This window comes from Pituophis catenifer, unplaced genomic scaffold (genome assembly GCF_029215685.1).
Source record: "Pituophis catenifer annectens isolate HBS135680 unplaced genomic scaffold, rPitCat1.0.hap2 SCAF_6, whole genome shotgun sequence".
NCBI lineage: Eukaryota > Metazoa > Chordata > Lepidosauria > Squamata > Colubridae > Pituophis > Pituophis catenifer.
Window position 1 is genome coordinate 4,803,289 of NW_027256886.1, and position 18,284 is coordinate 4,821,572.

At 45.3% G+C, this 18,284-nt stretch overlaps 1 protein-coding gene across 1 annotated transcript in view; it reads left to right on the plus strand.

Annotated features, from left to right (window-relative positions):
* The window catches only part of EEF1AKMT4 (EEF1A lysine methyltransferase 4), a 43,438-nt gene that overhangs the window by 880 nt on the left and 24,274 nt on the right, over positions 1-18,284 (plus strand). The window contains exon 2 of the mRNA XM_070945851.1: positions 14,044-14,327. Within this exon, the coding sequence (XP_070801952.1) occupies positions 14,044-14,327 (284 nt within the window). The remainder of the gene's footprint in view (positions 1-14,043; positions 14,328-18,284) is intronic.

Genomic DNA, 18,284 nt, shown 5'->3' on the forward strand with positions numbered 1-18,284 from the left:
TATTCTATTCTATTCTATTCTATTCTATTCTATTCTATTCTATTCTATTCCATTCCATTCCATTCCATTCCATTCCATTCCATTCCATTCCATTCCATTCCCTATTCTATCTTCTCTTCTCTTCTCTTCTCTTCTCTTCTCTTCTCTTCTCTTCTCTTCTCTTCTCTTCTCTTCTCTTCTCTATTCTATACTATTTTCTATTCTATTCTTCTACTCCAGTCCACTCCACTCCTCCAGAATATTAAAAGTGGCTACGAAATCCCGACACCTTAAAGGTTTTTTTTGTTTTTTGCTTTAATTTATATGCCGCTCTTCTCCGGAGACTCAGGGCGGCTTACAATGCGTTAAGCAATAGCCTTCATACTTTTGTATATTTATACAAAGTCAGCTTATTGCCCCCACAGTCTGGGTCCTCATTTTACCTACCTTTGAAAGGATGGAAGGCTGAGTCAACCTTGAGCCTGGTGAGATTTGAACTTGCAGTAATTGCAAGCAGCAGATGTTAATAACAGTGCTTTAGTCCACTGTACTATCAGGCTCTATAGTTGCCTAATTCAAGAAATAGTTGCCTAATTCAAGAAATATTGAGCTACAGACAATCAGTCCTCCAACACAACAATAACAGAGCTGGAAGGGATCTTGGAGGTCATCTAGTCCAACCTTCTGCTCAAGCAGGAAACCCTATACCATTTCAGACAAGTGGTTGTCCAATACCTCCAGTGTTGGAGCACTAGCAACTTCTGGGAGGCGAGTGGTTTAATTGTTCTCACTGTTAGGAAGTTTCTCCTTAATTCCACGTGGTTTCTCTCCTTGATTAGTTTCCATTCATTGTTTCTTGTCCTTTTCTGCTTTTTGTGAAGCTTATTTATTTAATGAAGTTGAGCGAGAGACGTTTCAGAAAAGATGAATCCATTTCTGCTGTGCATTGTTAAAACAATAAAATAGATTATTGTTTCTTAAACATTTTTCTCTCAGAACCCTTTCCCACTTATAAAAACCATGGAGGTCTCCAAAAGAGCTCGTTTGCATTTTTTTAATATTTATCCATCTTTACCGTATTAAAAATTAAAATTGACACATTTCTTGCCACTAGTAGGTCTCACAATTGTTTGATGGGATTTTAATACTTCGTTTCAGTACAGACTGGCAAATAATTTTGATTTGAGGAACCTTGAACTACACTTCAGGAAACAGTACATTAGACCAATTTATGGAGGGGCTGGTCATCCAAAACTGTTGGGTCATAGAAAACTACAGGCAGTCCTTGACTTATGACCATGCATGGAACCAGAATTTCAGTTACTAAGCAAGGCGATCATTAAGAGACTTGCGCCCAGTTTTAAACAATTCACTGCAGCTGTTAAGTGAATCATGCCCCATTATTGGCCTAACAGGCCTCCCTGCAACCTCCTGGGCCCAAAAATGGGTTGCGGGGGAGGGACGCCACCGCATCCCTCGCGCTCCGCCCCGTGCATGCGTGTGCAACCCCCACGCATGCACGCAACCCCCCCTGCGCATGCACGCATCTCCTGCATGCCCCCACCCCCACACATCCCGAAAATCAGCTGACAGGTGTGCGCTCGTGCATGTGCAGTGGAGCTGAGCTGGGTGACGGCTTGCGTGCCCGCAGAGAGGGCTTTGCATGCTAGCTGTGGCACGCGTGCCAAAGGTTCACCATCACGGCCCTAGTCCTTCTTTTCTCTAGCCCAGGGGTCAGCAACCCGCGGCTCTGGAGCCGCATGTGGCTCTTTCATCCCTCTGCTGCGGCTCCCTGTCGCCTGTCGGCTCCACAATTGACAGGGCTTTCAGTTTGAACAGGTAGAGGAAAAAGGACGCCGTGCTAGGGGGAGACTCTATGGTGGGAGAACTGGACTTCCGGTTGGCTCCAGAATTGAATGGGGGGCTTCCGGTTAGGACTTTTTTATTTTATTTTAATTTTATTTTATTTCCAATTTATATACCGCCCTTCTCCCTGAGGACTTGGGGCAGTGTACAGCCAAAATTAAGAACATGAAATACAAATATTAAAAACAATTAAAATATATATAAATTTGGCCCAAAAATTGGTATTTAGTTCCGTTTTTTTTTTTTTTCTTTTTTTGGAAGCATGCCCCATAATGAACAATGGGCTCATTTAATGACCATATGTAAAAGGCAGTTGTAAAATTGGGAAGCTCACATGACGACTCATTGTTTACAACTGTCACAATGTATGGCCGTAATTGGCAGGGGCCATTACAGACGTAAGTCAAGGACTATCTATATCTTTACCCATACAGTATGATCAGTGATGACTTCTGTGTAGCAATCCTGAAATTTCCAGGTGAAATGTGAGACCAAATAGCTTGATGGGTTTGGATAAATTTGGCAGTTGCCTGATTCCTTAAACGAGCAACATATAATCTGGTTGCTTCATGGTCTAACGACGATTCCAAATTCTGCGGAATTCAGAAACTAAAACGAACAAGGGAAGAAATGTCCTTGTTGACTTCACTTCTATTTTAGCCTTAGGCAGCGTTCGTGCTAACCCATAATGTGGCTTGTTCGGTGCAAAACCATCCCTTGTGATTCATCAACCACGGTTTACGACCTAAGATCGCATACAAATCCTGTTGAATTGTGGTTTATTCAACAAACCACGGGCAAGCCAATAGATTAGCTTGCTAAACCTCTGTTTTCTTAATTTACACAGCTTTCAGGATGGCGAAACTTCTGGTAAAAAAGAGGAATTATCCACTTGCTCTTTAGGACCACTTGGGGGCAATATGGCATTCCCAGAATAGGTGCACTAGCTTTTGGATCTCCAACGCGGTGCCCAGGAGCCACCAGATTCTACCCTACTTCATTTTATTCTGTGAGTCTTTAAAAAAAAACAGGCTAAATAGGCTGGAAAGCATGCCAGAGCCTCAGGCGTTAACTATTTCTAACAATGCCTCTGTCCTATGTACATCTTAGAACCATTCTTAAAAAATAATGAAGGCCAGAAACTGGCACTTACTTACTTATACCTGCCTTTATTAGTTTTATAAATAACTCAAGGCAGAGAGAGAACATATCTAATACTCCTTCCTCCTCCTATTTTCTCCACAACCACCCTGTGAGGTGGGTTGAGCTGAGAGAGAGTGACTTACCTAAAATCAGTGAAAGCCAATTGGCTTTCGTGTCTAAGACAGAACTAGAACTCACCGTCTCCTGGTGATTACCCCAAAGTCACCCAGCTGGCTTTCATGCCTAAGGTGAGACTGGAATTCACCGTCTCCTAGTTCCTAGCCTGGTGCCTTAACCATCAGCAAACTGGCTCTACATTCACCCTTGGCTTGGAAGTGTGGCCACCTTCCCAGAAAAAAAAAGGACCGAGTTAGGGTTAGGAGCATCCTGAGGAATTGGAAAGAGCAGCCATGTTTGGCTTTTGAGGAACAGGTGTCTTGTGATTGGCCAAACCCACCATAGTTGCCATTTTGTGAACGCACCCGTATCTTTGTCTATGGAGATTCTCAGTTGTCCAAGTCATGGTTGTCTAAGAAGCTTCCCCGAACTGAAGAAGCTTCTTGGGATGAGAAGCGAAACGTCTTCAAAGAAAAAAACCCAGAATGTCCAGTTGCCTCTTGAAAAAAAAAAAAAAACACCTTTGGGACATCCGTACCTTTCTTTCAAAACCTCAGCTGTGCCAAGGTCAACCTTGGCAACTTGAAAAAGTATGGACTTCCAACTCCCAGAATTCTCTACCCAGCTGGCTAGAGAATTCTGGGAGTTGAAATTCATACCTTTTTAAGGTTGTCAGGTTTGATCTAGACCAGTGATGGCTAACCTTTTTGCCGTCGCGTGCCAAAAGTGGGGGAGACCACGGGAGGGTCGCATACGTGTGTGCCCCACACCCATAATTCAATGTGCCCCACGCTCCCCCTGCTTTTGGCACGCGATGTAGGCCTGCTACATCTCAGGTAGGCCTGCTTTTTGTCCTCCCCAGGCTCCTAGAAAGCCTCTGGGAGCCTGGGGAGGGCGAAAACAGCCCCCCTCCTCCCCGAGGCCCTCTGGAGGCCGGAAATAGCCCATTTCCCGACTTCCGGTGGGCCCAAAAGGCCCAAAAATTAGCTGGTCGGCACACGCATGCATGCTGGAGCTGAGCTAGGGCAACGCTCGCGTGCCCAGAGATATGGCTCCACGTGCCACCTGTGGCACGCGTGCCATAGGTTCACCATCACAGATCTAGACCCTTTCTCTAGTTTACTTGACAGTATGTGGGGTTTATTTCTTCCATTTATAACGGCCTTTCCAGAAACTCACGGTAGCATCCGTTCTACTCATTCCTTCCATTTTTTAAGCTAAATTGGATCTTAGTTAATCTGTTCTCATCATAGATACGATAAGAAGGCTCCTACAACTACGGAAGAATTAGTCTGTCTGGCTCCTGAACTTACTTTGATGAACGAATACAAGGAGAAAAAAAAACACTTTTGGATGTCTGCCTTAGTTTCTACATTCCTGTAACAACATGAGGACTAGCAACTTGCTTTCCATTTACAATACCGAAAAAATCAAAAGGGACACGTGGACTCACCTGTTTGTGATTGTTGCAACTGAGCAAATGACGCTAAAAAAAGCAGGAAGAACCGCAAACCACACACCCCCTTTCTGGTTGTGGTGTTTTGCGTTGCTTGTTTTTCTCTGTACACGTGATCAGAGCTCGTGTGTCAGGATTATTTTAAAATCTGGCTCAGATTTCTTCACCCACAGCTTTTCCAAAGTGTATTGTGGAGTAAGAATCATTTGTTCGCCAAGGGTGGTTTGACATCTGCCATAAAAATGATATGCAGATTGCTAATTCACAAGCCTCAAATATTTGCGTCAGCTTGGCCTGTGTCTCAATAATAAAAATACACCCATTTTAGTATTTACCAGCAAATGGTGTGTCCGTTAATTTTTTTATTTTTTTTTAAATGTATACTCTGACTCAGAGGCTTAATCCAGAATTTCAGGCACCGTTCCTGTAAAATCGTGTTCCCTTAAAAAAATATATTGTAAAAATTCAGATGTCTTGTCCCCTTTCCTCCTCCATGAAATAAAGACGCAATATTTAATACTTGGAAATTAAATAAAGAAATATGCAATATTTAATTTTGGAAACGCAGAAGAGATAACAGGTATGATTTTATATCCTGGGGTTCCATTTTTGCAGACCTCGGTGTCCTGCATCGGCAGAGGCTTTTCTGTGGAATCTTTGTCCCTGTTTTTTTAGCGGAAGGCCAGTCACAAGTTTCTAGTTCTCAGTGTTTCCAAGAAACCGTTGTCATCCCTTGCACTGCAGAGTGGGTTTCCAGAGATGTCACCCAACTTGACAGCACCCACAGTAGTCACCTTGGCATCCAAACAGCTGGCATAATTTTCCTTCTCTCCTTGGTGCATTTAGTACCCCTCGTTACAAGTAGTTCTCGGCTTACAACGGTTCAATTAGTGACTGGCACTGAAAAAAAATCACACGACTCTTATTCACGCTTACGACCATTGCACCATCCCCATGGTGATCATGGGGATGGTCAGGTGATCAAAATTTGGACGCTTGGCAAACTGACTCGTATTTATGACAGTTGCAGGATCCCGGGGTCACGAGATGAGTTGTTCTGACCTCCTGAGAAGCAAAGTCACGAGGAAGTCGGTGTGATGACCCAGGACAAGGCACGAAGGCCACACAGCCAGATGAGAGTTCAATCTCCCCTTTAATGCTCCAAATTTCCCCAAACGCTCCCAGAGCAAAGCACACACGCACCACACACCCACACGGCAGCCTCTAGCTGCACGCAGCTCCCAACCGATTTTTAAATCAGGGACCGCTTTTATGGAAAACGATTTTCCCACGGAGGCGGGGAAGGTAGTTTCTCATGTTACCTCGATCCCGTGCAGGTACAGATGAAGCTTCGATCCCTTGCGCGGCCCAGTTCCAAACAGGCCATGGACCGGTACCGGGGTGCGCAGACCAGGGGTTGTGAACCTCTGCTATAAAGGAAATGTCTCCTGCAGTTTACCTATCCTCAGGCACCGTCCTTCGTTATGCGGATTGGACTTCCTGAGCAGCTCGGTTGGGTCTCCGATTTCCTAAGGAAGGATTCTGATCCCGTTGTTTGTTTCCTGGGATTCTTGCTTCTAATAGGTCAGTGATGGCCTATCGCTTTTTGGCACTGAGTGCCCAAACCGGAACGTGCGTGAATGCGCATGCATGCATAAATGCAGGCCGGAGAGCCGGAAACACGAAAACTAGCTAGCCAGTGCAAATGCCTGTTTTTTGGCTGTTTTATGGGGCATTTTCAGGCCGTTTTTGGGCCGTTTTCAGGCCGTTTTGCTCTGGCACCAGTGAAGACCAGTTGGAAACCAAAAGAGCAGCTGGCAACCACTGCACATGCCCACAGAGAGGCTCTGCATGCCACCTCTGGCACGCATACTATAGGTTCGCCATCATGGTAATAGATCTCTAAGCTTAAAAAGAGAGAGAGAGAGAGAGAGGGAGGGAGGGAGAGAGAGAGAGGGAGGGAGGGAGGGAGGGAGGGAGGGAGAGAGAGAGAGAGAGGGGGGGGAGAGAAACCAAAATAAAACAGGACTTTGCTGGTTTGGGAAGTCCCACCAGCCTGAGAGCAGCTCCGAGCCTCGATTTGACCTAGAGTGGTTTATCTTTTTAATCTGATTATTTTGCTCTAGCTTTTAGCTCGGACCTTCCTTAATCTGATCAAGGGAGAGAGAGAGGCACTCTGGGATTAATGCAGACTAATGCCCTGATCCTGTTAGGCGACCCGTCTGTCTGATCTGTGATTAAGGGGAGATGCATCCTTGGTTAGAAAGAAAGTGGCAGGAAGGATCCCCAGGTGGGTCGGGAGAGGTGAGGAAGGCATCCAGCCTCCCAATTACGCATCACGGCGGAAGTTGAGATTTTGAAAGTTAATCTGCTCAGAGCCAGGAACGCTAAGAACCTACTAGCTCTGGCATTGCAGGCAGTCCTTGATTTACAACAGTTCATTTAGTGACCGTCTGACGTTACAACGGCACTGAAAAAAAATGACTTGTGTGTCCATTTTTCACACTGACGACTGTTTCAGCATCTCCATGGTTGCTTGATCAAAATTGGCAACTTACGAGCCATGGCGGCTCAGTGGTCAGAGTGCAGTACTGCAGGCTACGTCTGCCGACTGCAGGCTGCCTGCAATTTGGCAGTTCAAATATCACCAGGCTCAAGGTTGACTCAGCCTTCCATCCTTCCGAGGTGAGTAAAACGAGGACCCAGATTGTTGGGGGCAAACATGCTGACCAGGGGTGGGTTCTAAAATTTTTTACTACTGGTTCTGTGGGCGTGGCTTATTTTGTGGGTGTGGTTTGATGGTCATGTGACAATTCTTTAGGATTTAGCAGAGGTACTGGTCTACCAGGCTTTTAACTGCTTGCAGAGCTGTACTGGTCTAACCATTTGTTCTTGGAGCGTTCCCGTCTACTCATTTGTTTTTGGAGGCATCAGTCTACTCATTTGTTTTTGGAGGCACCGGTCTACTCATTTGTTTTCGGAGGCACTGGTCTACCTATTCGTTTTTGGAGGCACCAGTCTACTCATTTGTTTTTGGAGGCACCAGTCTACTCATTTGTTTTTGGAGACACTGGTCTACCACCACACTGCCTTTTAACACTGATCAGCTGTAGGGCGGCCCTTTGAAGCCCTGGGGCAAGAGTTTAAACAGTTTTTTTCCTTCTAGCTGATCAGCTGGTACTCGGGAGGCAGCGAAAAATTGGGGGTGGGGCCAAATAAAAGATAAGAATAACACTGGGGTGGGCGGGAGGGCCCAGCTCCCAAACAAAGAGAACCGGTTCGGTGACATCATATTGTCACCGCTACTGACTCGGCCAAACCGGGCTGAACCGGGAGGAGCCCACCACTGATGCTGACTCTGTAAACCGCTTAGAGGGGGCTGTAAAGCATTGTAAAGCGGTATATAAGTCTAAGTGCTCTTGCTATTCATATTTATAACAGCTGCAATGTCCCGGGGTCATGTGATCCCCCTTTTGCGACCTTCTGACAAGCAAAGACAGTGAGGAAGCCAGATTCATTTAACAACCATGTTACTAACTTAAAAACTACAGTGATTCATTTAACAACTGTGGCAAGAAAGGCCGTAAAACAGTGCACTGGCACAACTGTCTAGCTGTTGTGGTCCGCCAGCAGCCTGTGGAGCTGGCAGCGGAGTCGGACAGTGATGAGGCTGGGGAGGACAATGGGCCAGTCATGGAGTCAGAGGAATGCCCGGACAAGGGCTCTGCGTCGGAGGCAGAGATGGGGCCATCTGGGAGTGATGTGTGGACTCCAGAGCCTCCAGAGGTGGATAGCAGAGAGGCAGAGGAACAGGAGGAGCCTGTTCCTAGTGCATGCATGCGAAGAGCTGCCAGAAGGCAAGAGCAGCTAAAGCAAAAAGGACGACTCAGGAGTAAGGCCAGGAGATGATTGGCCCTTCCCAGAAGGCTTAAAACAAAGGCTCTTGGGATCTTTGTAGGAAAGCAACGTTGCTACATTTGTTTCTTGTGTTCTGAACTTTGTGGGGGGTTTGCCAAGAAAAGCCTTTGGCAGGGTGCCAAAGAAGACAACGGTTGGTGATAAGGCCGAAGGATTGTTTATGAAGAATTTGTTTTGGACTTAATTTGGACTAAGCTGAGAATGAAGAAATTCTCAGCTGTTCTAATAAAATATGTTTGTTTAGGACTGATTGTGTCTGGTAATAACTACTTGGGCCTAGGGTTAGGGTTAGGGTTAGGGTCACAACACTAGCTTAGCAACAAAAATGTTGGGCTCCATTGTGGTCATAAGTCGAGGACTACCTATATACATAACATGCTCCATTTGAATATCAGTTGAATACTTGTTTTGGGCCCGATCCAGAGACAAGCATTGGAAATGGTCCTATTTGGTGGCGGCCGTAATCAGACAACATTGCCTGCGCAAGGACAATTTATGTTTCTTTTGTTCTTGCATCAAATGGGTAGCTTAAAAGCCATCATATCCTCCGGCGTTTGGGATTTTTTTTTTAATACGGTACATACAGAGAGGTTGTCAGTGATTTTTTTTTTTTCCGCTTGCCTGTGGCATTATAATTAAGATATTTTTATCCCTGCCTCCACATACACTCACATATGCTAGCTGGCTTTACATTTCCAACTTGGACTGCTTTTGGAAGCTAAGCAAGATCGGGTCTGGTTTAGTCTCAGACGGGTTTCAAAACCCGCCGCTACCAGTTCGCTCGTGGGCATGCGCAGAAGCGTCCGGATGTGTGAGCGGAGCCCCCATCCACCGCCGCTACGACCAGTAGTAACTCACCACTGGTCTCAGATGGGAGAATTTAAAAAAAAATAAATACGGTTGGTCATTAGACCAATTTCTTAACTCTAGCAACTACAGGTGAAAGCCAGTTTGGGGCAGCACACAGGTGAGCAACTCTGGCCCCTTTACAACCTGTGGACTTCAATTCCCAGAATTCCTGAGCCAGCAACGCTGGCTCAGGGATTCTGGGAGTTGAAGTCTACAAGTCATAGCTGCCACACACCCCTCCCCCACCCCCAGTTTAAGGCACAGGGCTAGAAATCAAGAGACCATCAATTCTAGTCCCGCCTTAGTCATGAAAGCTGGTTGATTGGACCAGTTACACTTTCAGTCTACCCACCTCACAGGGTTGTTGTGGGAAAAATAGGAGGAGGAAGGCGCGTCGGATGCGTTGTAAAAATAAGAAGTGGGATATAAAGAAAGAAAGAAGAGAAAGAAAGAAAAGGAAAGAAAGAAAAAAGAAAAGAAAAGAAAAAGGAAAGGAAAGGAAAAGAAAAAAAGAGAAAAGAAAAAAAGAAAAGAAAAGAAGAAAAGAAGAAAAGTAAAGAAAGAAAAGAAAAAAGAAAGGAAAGAAAAGAAAGAAAAAAGAAAAGAGAAAAGAAAAGAAAGAAAAGGAAAAAGAAAGGAAAGAAAAGAAAGAAAAAAGAAAAGAAAAAAGAAGAAAAGAAAAAAGAAGAAAAGAAAAAAAAAGTAAAGTAAAAAGGCTTGATTTAAATCATAATCTTTAAAGAGCAACTGTCATCTCTGCTACTCCTTTGACCCACTGTTGACTCACCGATAGTCCCAGTGTTGCAGAATATACAGCCTCCTGCTACATAACTCAGCTCCGTCTCATGCTGAATAAACTAAATTATTGATGTATCTTAAATAGAAAACTATCTTACGATAGATTTTTACCCCAAAAGTTTTTTTACTTAAATCAAAAAAATCTGGTTTTTTTGATTTTTTTAAAAAAATCATTGATTTTTATCCACCCTGGAGGGTGGGGGGAACAATGTTGTTCCTCCAAAAATGTGGAATCAGCATGGAAAGGAAACCCTGGTTTTGCAAAGCAGAAGAGAAATGTTCCGACCATTTCTAGTCTTCCCAGAAATGATGGCATTTGTGGCAGGGATTATACTAAAAGCTGCAGCTTTCTGCATTTTCATAGGCCAATGGCTCCTGGCCAGATCCTGCTTTGCACAGCGCATTAAGCCTCTTTTTAATCTCTCCTTGGTTTCGGGGGGGGGGGGGTAGTAGGATTTCCCCTGTTTGATGTGTCCTTTGGTGGCCACATGTTTGCCACATCGGCCAGCTGCTCTCGCCGCTCATGAGCACCAGAAACTTACAAAGCAAAAAAGCAAGAGAATTCTGCTCCAAATCCGTATACACCACGGCTCTCTTCTGCATATTATTTTGGGGGTTGCAGTGGCATATTATCCTCCAGGAGGTGAGCAGTCGGGACCCCTTAGATCAGGGGTCAGCAACCTGCGGCTCTGGTGCCGCATGTGGCTCTTTCACCCCTCTGCTGCGGCTCCCTGTCACTCAAAATGTACGTCAGAACTGCCAATGTGCGACACCCACCGGCACACGATTTATTGAGCTTTTCAACTCCCGGTAGGCAATCATGGATAAATCCAAGAAAAGAAAAGTTTCAGAAGAAAACAACATTTACTTCAACTACATATGCTAGTTTTGTGGCCGCTCTGGAAATAGTCAGGCACGGGAAGAGTTTTGTGGCTCCCGGTGTTTTCTTTTCTGTGGGAAACGGGTCCAAATGGCTCTTTTGAGTGTTTAAGATTGCAGACCCCTGCCTTAGATCAAGAATCCGAGGAATCAAGTTGATCCAGGTGTCTTGTCTTTAGACGCCAGGCCTCTGTGCCTCTCTCTCTCTCCGAGAAGGTGCCAGACGTATGAATTTCCAAGCTCTCTGCAAAAAGTAATTAAAGTGCTTATTGCAACCCACTCATTAACCGCTGTTTCCTCACTAATTAGGTTAATTGTGATCTGCAGCACCCACTCTGCCCCGTTTTTCTCTTCTTTTCCTCCGTTTGCTGTCCTGCCACTTGCGTTTCTTTGGATAAAATCTTCTCGGAGAAATGTTAAAAGAGTAGAAATTCATTTAAAGTGGCCACATCTGGAATTGGGCAAGCAAGCAGAGTGGTAGGTTCTTGCCCTCAGAAGCAGAAATGTCGCCAGCTCTGGCTTAAACCAGGAGGAAGAGAGAGATCTCCTGTTCTGTGATTCTCAGGAAAGACCCCTCTGGATTTTATGCATGCCCTCTGCACATGCTCAGAGGCATTCTGGGTGCCAGGGGGAAAAAAAATCATCCTAGTTCAGAGTTTTGACTGTTCATTGTTTTTAATAACAGAGTAACAAGGGAAGGGACCATGGGAGGTCATCTAGTCCAACCATCTGCTCAGGCAGGAAACCTTCTACCAGGGGTCTGCAACCTTAAAGGTCACCCTGGGGCACTGCAACCGTCATAAATACGAGCCAGTTGCCAAGCGTCTGAACTTCAATCACACAACCATGGGGATGCTGCAACGGTCGTTAAGTGTGAAAAATGGTCAGACATCACTGTTTTCAGTGCTGTGGTAACTTCAATAAACTGTCGTAAGTTGAGGATTGCCTGTACTTTTTTTGAGGGGGTGGGGTGGGGTGTCCATTATAACTTCAAATGGTCACCAACAGTAAGCTGAAGATTACCTATAACCGTGATGGCTAACCTTTTTGCCGTCACGTGCCAAAAGCGGTGGGAGTGCGGTGGGGTCGTGCATGCGCGTGTCACACTCATAATGCAATGCCCCCCACATGCCACGCCCCCTGCGCATGCGTGTGTGACCCCCCATGCTCCCCACGAATGCATGCATGACCCCCCATGCTCCCCATGAATGCGTGTGTGACCCCCCATGCTCCCCACGAATGCGTGCGTGACCCCCCCGTGCTCCCCATCCCCTGAACATGAGCGTGACCCCCCCACGCTCCCCCACCCTCTCTGCGCATGTACGCACGACCCCTCCTCCCCCCCACACGGCCCGTTTTGAGCCTGGCAGGCCTCCCTGAAGCCTCCTGGGACCAAAAACAGGCCGTGGGGGTCTGTGTCACACACACCCCGCAGCCCATTTTGGCGTGGAGGGCGCACTGCTTCACCTTGCTCTCCCCCTACCCTCTGCACATACGTGTGAGACCCCCTCCCACCCCCGCACATGTGGGCGAGACCCCCTGTGCGTGCGCATGCATCTCCCACATGTGCCCCGCCCCCGCGTTAGAGACCCAAAAATCAGCTGGCCGGCGGGAGGCACGTGCGCATGCGTGGTGGAGCTGAGCTGGGTGAAGGCTCGCGTGCCCGCAGAGAGGGCTCCCTGTGCCACCTGTGGCACGCGTGCCAGAGGTTCACCATCACGGACCTATAATGTGTGAAACTAGGACAAAAGCTAAATTTTATTTCAGTCCATTAACATTTAAAGGTAACTACAATTAAATTTAATTAATATTGTTCCTCTCAAGCTCTGACTTTAATAATCTCCCCTTCTGTCGCATTAAGAATAACCATCTTAATTTTAGATTGTTTTTTTAGATCATAGGTGTTTCTGCTTACGCAGCTCTGGATTAGTTTGCTTCTGAAACAGAATAAAATACGGGCATTAACACTCTTGGCAGTTGAATTTTCGAAATTCAAATTCTTGAACAGCTTGATGTTACGGAAAACAAGGATGCCATCTAAAATACAAATATTTCAGGGTGAAGTGAGAATTTCAGTCTCGTACAAAAGCTTTTTACTTGGGGTTTTTTTAAACCCAGGAGCTGTATTTTAGTGGCATTTCCTGTAGTTAAGCTGATTAGATCATTGTACTGGCATGAAACAAAGATCTGAGTTTTTAAATATCTTTCAGTCTGTCTGCCTGCCTAAAAATATTATACAATTATCAAAATCTTTAAGCCTGATTTCCCCCCCCCCAAAAAAAATTAGAAACAAGAAAACCTCAAACAAACTAAAAATACAAACGAAGAAGAACTAGCGGGGGGGAAAGGTGGGGGAATCTACATTATATTTTGTAATTTACTAATAGTTTCTGGTTTACTAATAACACATTACTATAATATGTACAAAATATTACCATAAAATCTGCCCAGATCTCTGTCAGAATATGACATACTGCTGCATCCTTTGAAAATATCAGTAGAAAACATTGTCTTTTCCAAAACATAGATCCCAGATTTCTGGCAACCGTTCCCTGACATCTGGAATAGTATTCCTTGTCTAATTTTTCAGCGTGATTCTTTTGCAATCCCATATGCTTGATCCGCTCACCATATTATAAAAAAAGATGTTGAGACTCGGGAAAAGGTACAGAGAAGAGCAACAAAGATGATTAAAGGGCTGGAGGCTAAAACATATAAAGAGCAGTTGCTGGAGTTGGGTATGTCTAGTTTAATGAAAAGAAGGACTAGGAGAGACATGATAGCAGTCTTCCAGGGACTGCCAGAAAGAAGAGGGAATCAACCTATTCTCCAAAGCTCCTGAGGGTAGAACAAGAAGCAAAGGGTGGAAACTAATCAAGGAGAGAAGCAACCTAGAACTAAGGAGAAACTTCCCAACAGTGAGAACAATTAACCAGTGGAACAATTTGCCTCTAGAAGTTGTGAATGCTCCAACACTGGAAATTTTTTAGAAAAGACATTAGTCTGAAATAACCAACTCACTAATGTGTCTTCTGCAGGTTGTGGGAACAGTGCCCTGAGTTATGATCTTTTCCAGCTTGGATACACAGACATCACCAACATAGATTATTCCGCGGTGTGCATTTCAAGCATGCAAGACCGTTACGCGCATTGCTCAGGCTTGCATTGGGCGGTAATGGATGCCCGGTTCTTGACTTTCCTGGACGGAAGCTTTGATGTGGTCTTGGAGAAAGGCTTTCTGGATTCCATCATGGTGGAAGAAAAAGACCTCTGGAATGTCTCCCAGGAGGCCAAGATACTTCTGAACCAAGTATTAACTGAGGTTAGTAGAATGGGATGGGATAGGGTAGGGTAGGGTAGGGTAAGGTAGGATAACGTAGAGTAGAGTAGAGTAGAGTAGAGTAGAGTAGAGTAGAGTAGAGTAGAATAGAATAGAATAGAATAGAATAGAATAGAATAGAATAGAATAGAATAGAATAGAATAGAATAGAATAGAATAGAATAGAATAGAATTTTTTATTGGCCAAGTGTGATTGGACACAAGGAATTTGTCTTTGGTGCATATACTCTCTGTGTACATTAAAAGAAAAGATACATTCATTAAGAATCATAAGGTACAACACTTAATGATAGTCATAGGGTACAAATAAGCAATCGAATCATACTAGGAAACAATATAAATCGTAAGGATACAGCAATAAGTTAGTCATAAGTGGGAGGAGATGGGTGGTGGGAACGATGAGAAGATTAATAGTAGTGCAGACTTAGTGAAGAGTTTGACAGTGTTGAGGGAATTATTTGTTTAGCAGAGTGATGGCGTTTGAGAAAAAACTGTTCTTGTGCCTAGTTGTTCTGGTGTGCAGTGCTCTACAACCTCATTTTGAGGGTAGGAGTTGAAACAGTTTATGTCCAGGATGTGAGGGGTCTGTAAATATTTTCACAGCCCTCTTTTTGACTCGTGCAGTATACAGGCCCTCAATAGAAGGCAGGTTGGTAGCCATTGTTTTTTTTTACAGTTCTAATTATCCTCTGAAGTCTGTCTCTGTCTCTGCTACCTACATGGTTGTTTTCTTGATCATTTACAGCAGTGTTTTTCACTTGCCAACTTTAAGAGGTGCGGACTTCAATTCCCAGAATTCCACAGCCGGCCTTTCCACTGGAAATTTCCATTGCTAAGCGAGAAAGTTGTTAGGTGAATTTTGCCACCATTTTATGATCTTTCTTACTGCTGCTGTTAAGTGAATCACTGCAGTTGTTAAGTTAGTAACACGGTTGTTAAGTGAACCTGGCTTCCCCATTGACTTGGCTTGTCAGAAAGTTGCCAAAGGGGATCATGTGACACACACACACATACCCGGGGCCCTCCAAACCGTCATAAATATGAACCAAATGCCAAGCATGCAAATTTTGATCACGTGACCATGGGAATGCTGCAGTGGTCATAAGTATGAAAAATGGTCTCTTCACGGGGACACAAAAGGAGCCTCCAACTGGGCGTTCCCTGGACAAGATGATGTCACCAATAGATGATTTATGACATGGCCAGAGAGGAGGGGAGAGACAGGGTCATAGGGGAACGTAAATCTACGTAGGATCAGTCCTAACTGCATCCGAGTATTGCCGGAATGTTGCTCCTAATAAATGAATATATTTCCTTTGAAGTTTGGATCATGGTCATCTTTCGGAAACTTGACACCTTTCATCCCAGAAGCACTGACATGGAAGTAGTATAAGTCATTTTTTTCAGTGCCGTGGTAACTTCAGATGTTCCTAAACGAATGTCGAGGACTACCTGAATTTGGGATTTAGAAGTATTTAGAATAAAAGAGTTGGAAGGGAACTTGTAGATCATCCCGCCCAAGCAGGAGACCCTACACCATTTCTGACAGATGGCAGTCCAACCTCTTCTTGAAAGCCTCCAGTGATGAAGCTCCCACAACTTCTGTTCCATGGGTTGATTCTTCTCACTGTCAGAAAATTTCTCCTTATTTCTAGCTTGAATCTCTCCTTGATCAGTTTCCATCCGTTATTCCTTGTCTGGCCTTCAGGTGCTTTGGAAAATAACTTGACCCCCTCCTCTCTGTGGCAGCCCGTCAAATATTGGAAGACTGCTATCATGTCTCCCCTGGTCCTTCTCTTCATTAGACCAGCCATGCCCAGCTCCTGCAACCATTCATTGTATGTTTTAGCTTCCAATCCCCTAATCATCTTGGTTGCTCTCCTCTGCACTTTTTCTAGAGTCTCAACATCTTTTTTATAGTGTGGTGACCAAAACTGGATGCAGTATTCTAGGTGTGATCTTACTACGGCTTTATAGAGCGGTATTAGTACCTCACATGAATAGGGTAAGGTAGGGTAGGGTAGGGTAGGGTAGAGGAGTAGAGTAGAGTAGAGTAGAATAGAATAGAATAGAATAGAATAGAATAGAATAGAATAGAATAGAATAGAATAGAATAGAATAGAATAGAATAGACAGAGTTGGAAGGGACCTTGGAGGTCTTCTAGTCTAACCCCCTGTTTAGGCAGTAGACCTTATACCATTTCAAACAAATGGTTATCCAATCTTTTCTTAAAAACGTCCGGTGTTGGAGCACTCACAACTTCTGGAGGCTGATTAATTGTTCTCACTGTCAGGAAACATCTCCTTAGTTTTAGATCGCTTCTCTCCTGGATTAGTTTCCTTCCATTGCTTCTTATCCTGCCTTCAGGTGCTTTGGAGAACAGGTTGACACGCGCCCCCCCCCTCTTTTTTCCCTGTTAATGCAATTTAGGATTGCATTGGCTTTTTTGTTTGAGCCCAACAGGGGACATCGAAGCCCCCGCCCAGATCCCACCTTCTTCCTCTTGGCACAACATTGGGAAGCGACGACAAGATCCGAGTGATCTGGGCGGCCCTTTTGGTGGAGATCGCCCGTGCCGTTCCTAGCTTGGCATCCTTTTGGCAAGCAGGAAAAGTTTGGCTGATGGATGGATTCCGGTGTCCTTCCAGAAGTTGAGCTAGGAAAGTCTTTTACGAGGGCGCCCATTGAGCAAGTTTCCAGGCAGAAAGGGGACCGGGGATCAATCATCCCAAGCCGATCAAATTTTATAAAATAAATAAATACATTTTAGAGGCTGGCAAAGGAAGCCCAGCGTGTTTGGTGCACCTGCGGGGCGGCCGTCCTCGTTTTGAAGAGATTCCCTCCATTGCCAAAAAAAAACCCGCCCGCTTCCTCTGGTCCTGCCCCCCCCTTTGTACCGCCACCAAAACAAAGCACAGCTGCCTGCTGTTGCCACGGCAACGTTTCTCTGTCATAAATAGCAGCTTGCAGATGGCGGGCCTTTCACTCCAATCAGGCCTCTTTAGGTTTCTGATGAAGGGTGCAGCCCTCCGGGGAAGCGCCTGGCAACCCTGACAAGGGATTTAGAGCGGGAAGGAACCAGCTATGGATCTGCCAAAAAAAGTGCCCCCCCTTCCCCTTCCCCTTCCCCTCCCCCAAGCCTGGCTTTGCAAGTTTTTTTTTTTTTTTTGAAGGGGGTGCAATCTGTTTCACGGGGTGACGGGTGGAGGAGGTGCAATTTATCCTTTTATACAAACCCCCCCCTCCGCCATTTTCTCTCAGTTGTCCAACTTCCCCACTTTTTTTTCCCCCTTCCCCAGTTTGCATCTCATTAGCTGGAGGTTTCTTCCCTGCCCTCCCCAGGGGGGGAAAAAATCCGCCAGGCTGGCTCTCCCTGTTTCCATGGCAACCCCCATCCCTGACTGGCGGTATTGACTAGGTGAGGGGGGGAGGAGGGACAAGGAAGGTTTTCTCGGGGATGCTAATTGAGCTGCGGCAACCATATTGAATTTGCCTGGGGGGGGGGAAGAGGGAGTCAGGCGTGTGTGTGTTTGTGTTTACACGTGTTTGCCATCCACGTGCTCCAGGAAGGGAGAAAGATGGGTTTTTATTTTGTTTTAGTCATCATTCCACCCTCCCCTCCCCAGTTTCCTTTTTTTCCCTTGCTGCAAAAGTCTCCAAAGTTTTGTTTTTTTTTTTAGCCTGCTCCTTTGGCTCCAAGTGGGAGAAATGTGAAAACTCACATCAAATTTGTCCCCCGTTGGCCTGAGAAAGGTGTCCACTCCGGCCAGTGATTCTGGGCAAGTTTGTCCCAAAAGGTGCTTTTTTTTCAAGAGGCAACTGGACTTTCTGTTTTTTTTTTCTTTGAAGATGTTTCGCTTCTCATCCAAGGAGCTTCTTCGCCTCCTTCTTGGATGAGCTGAAGAAGCTTTTTTGGATGAGAAGCGAAACGCCTTCAA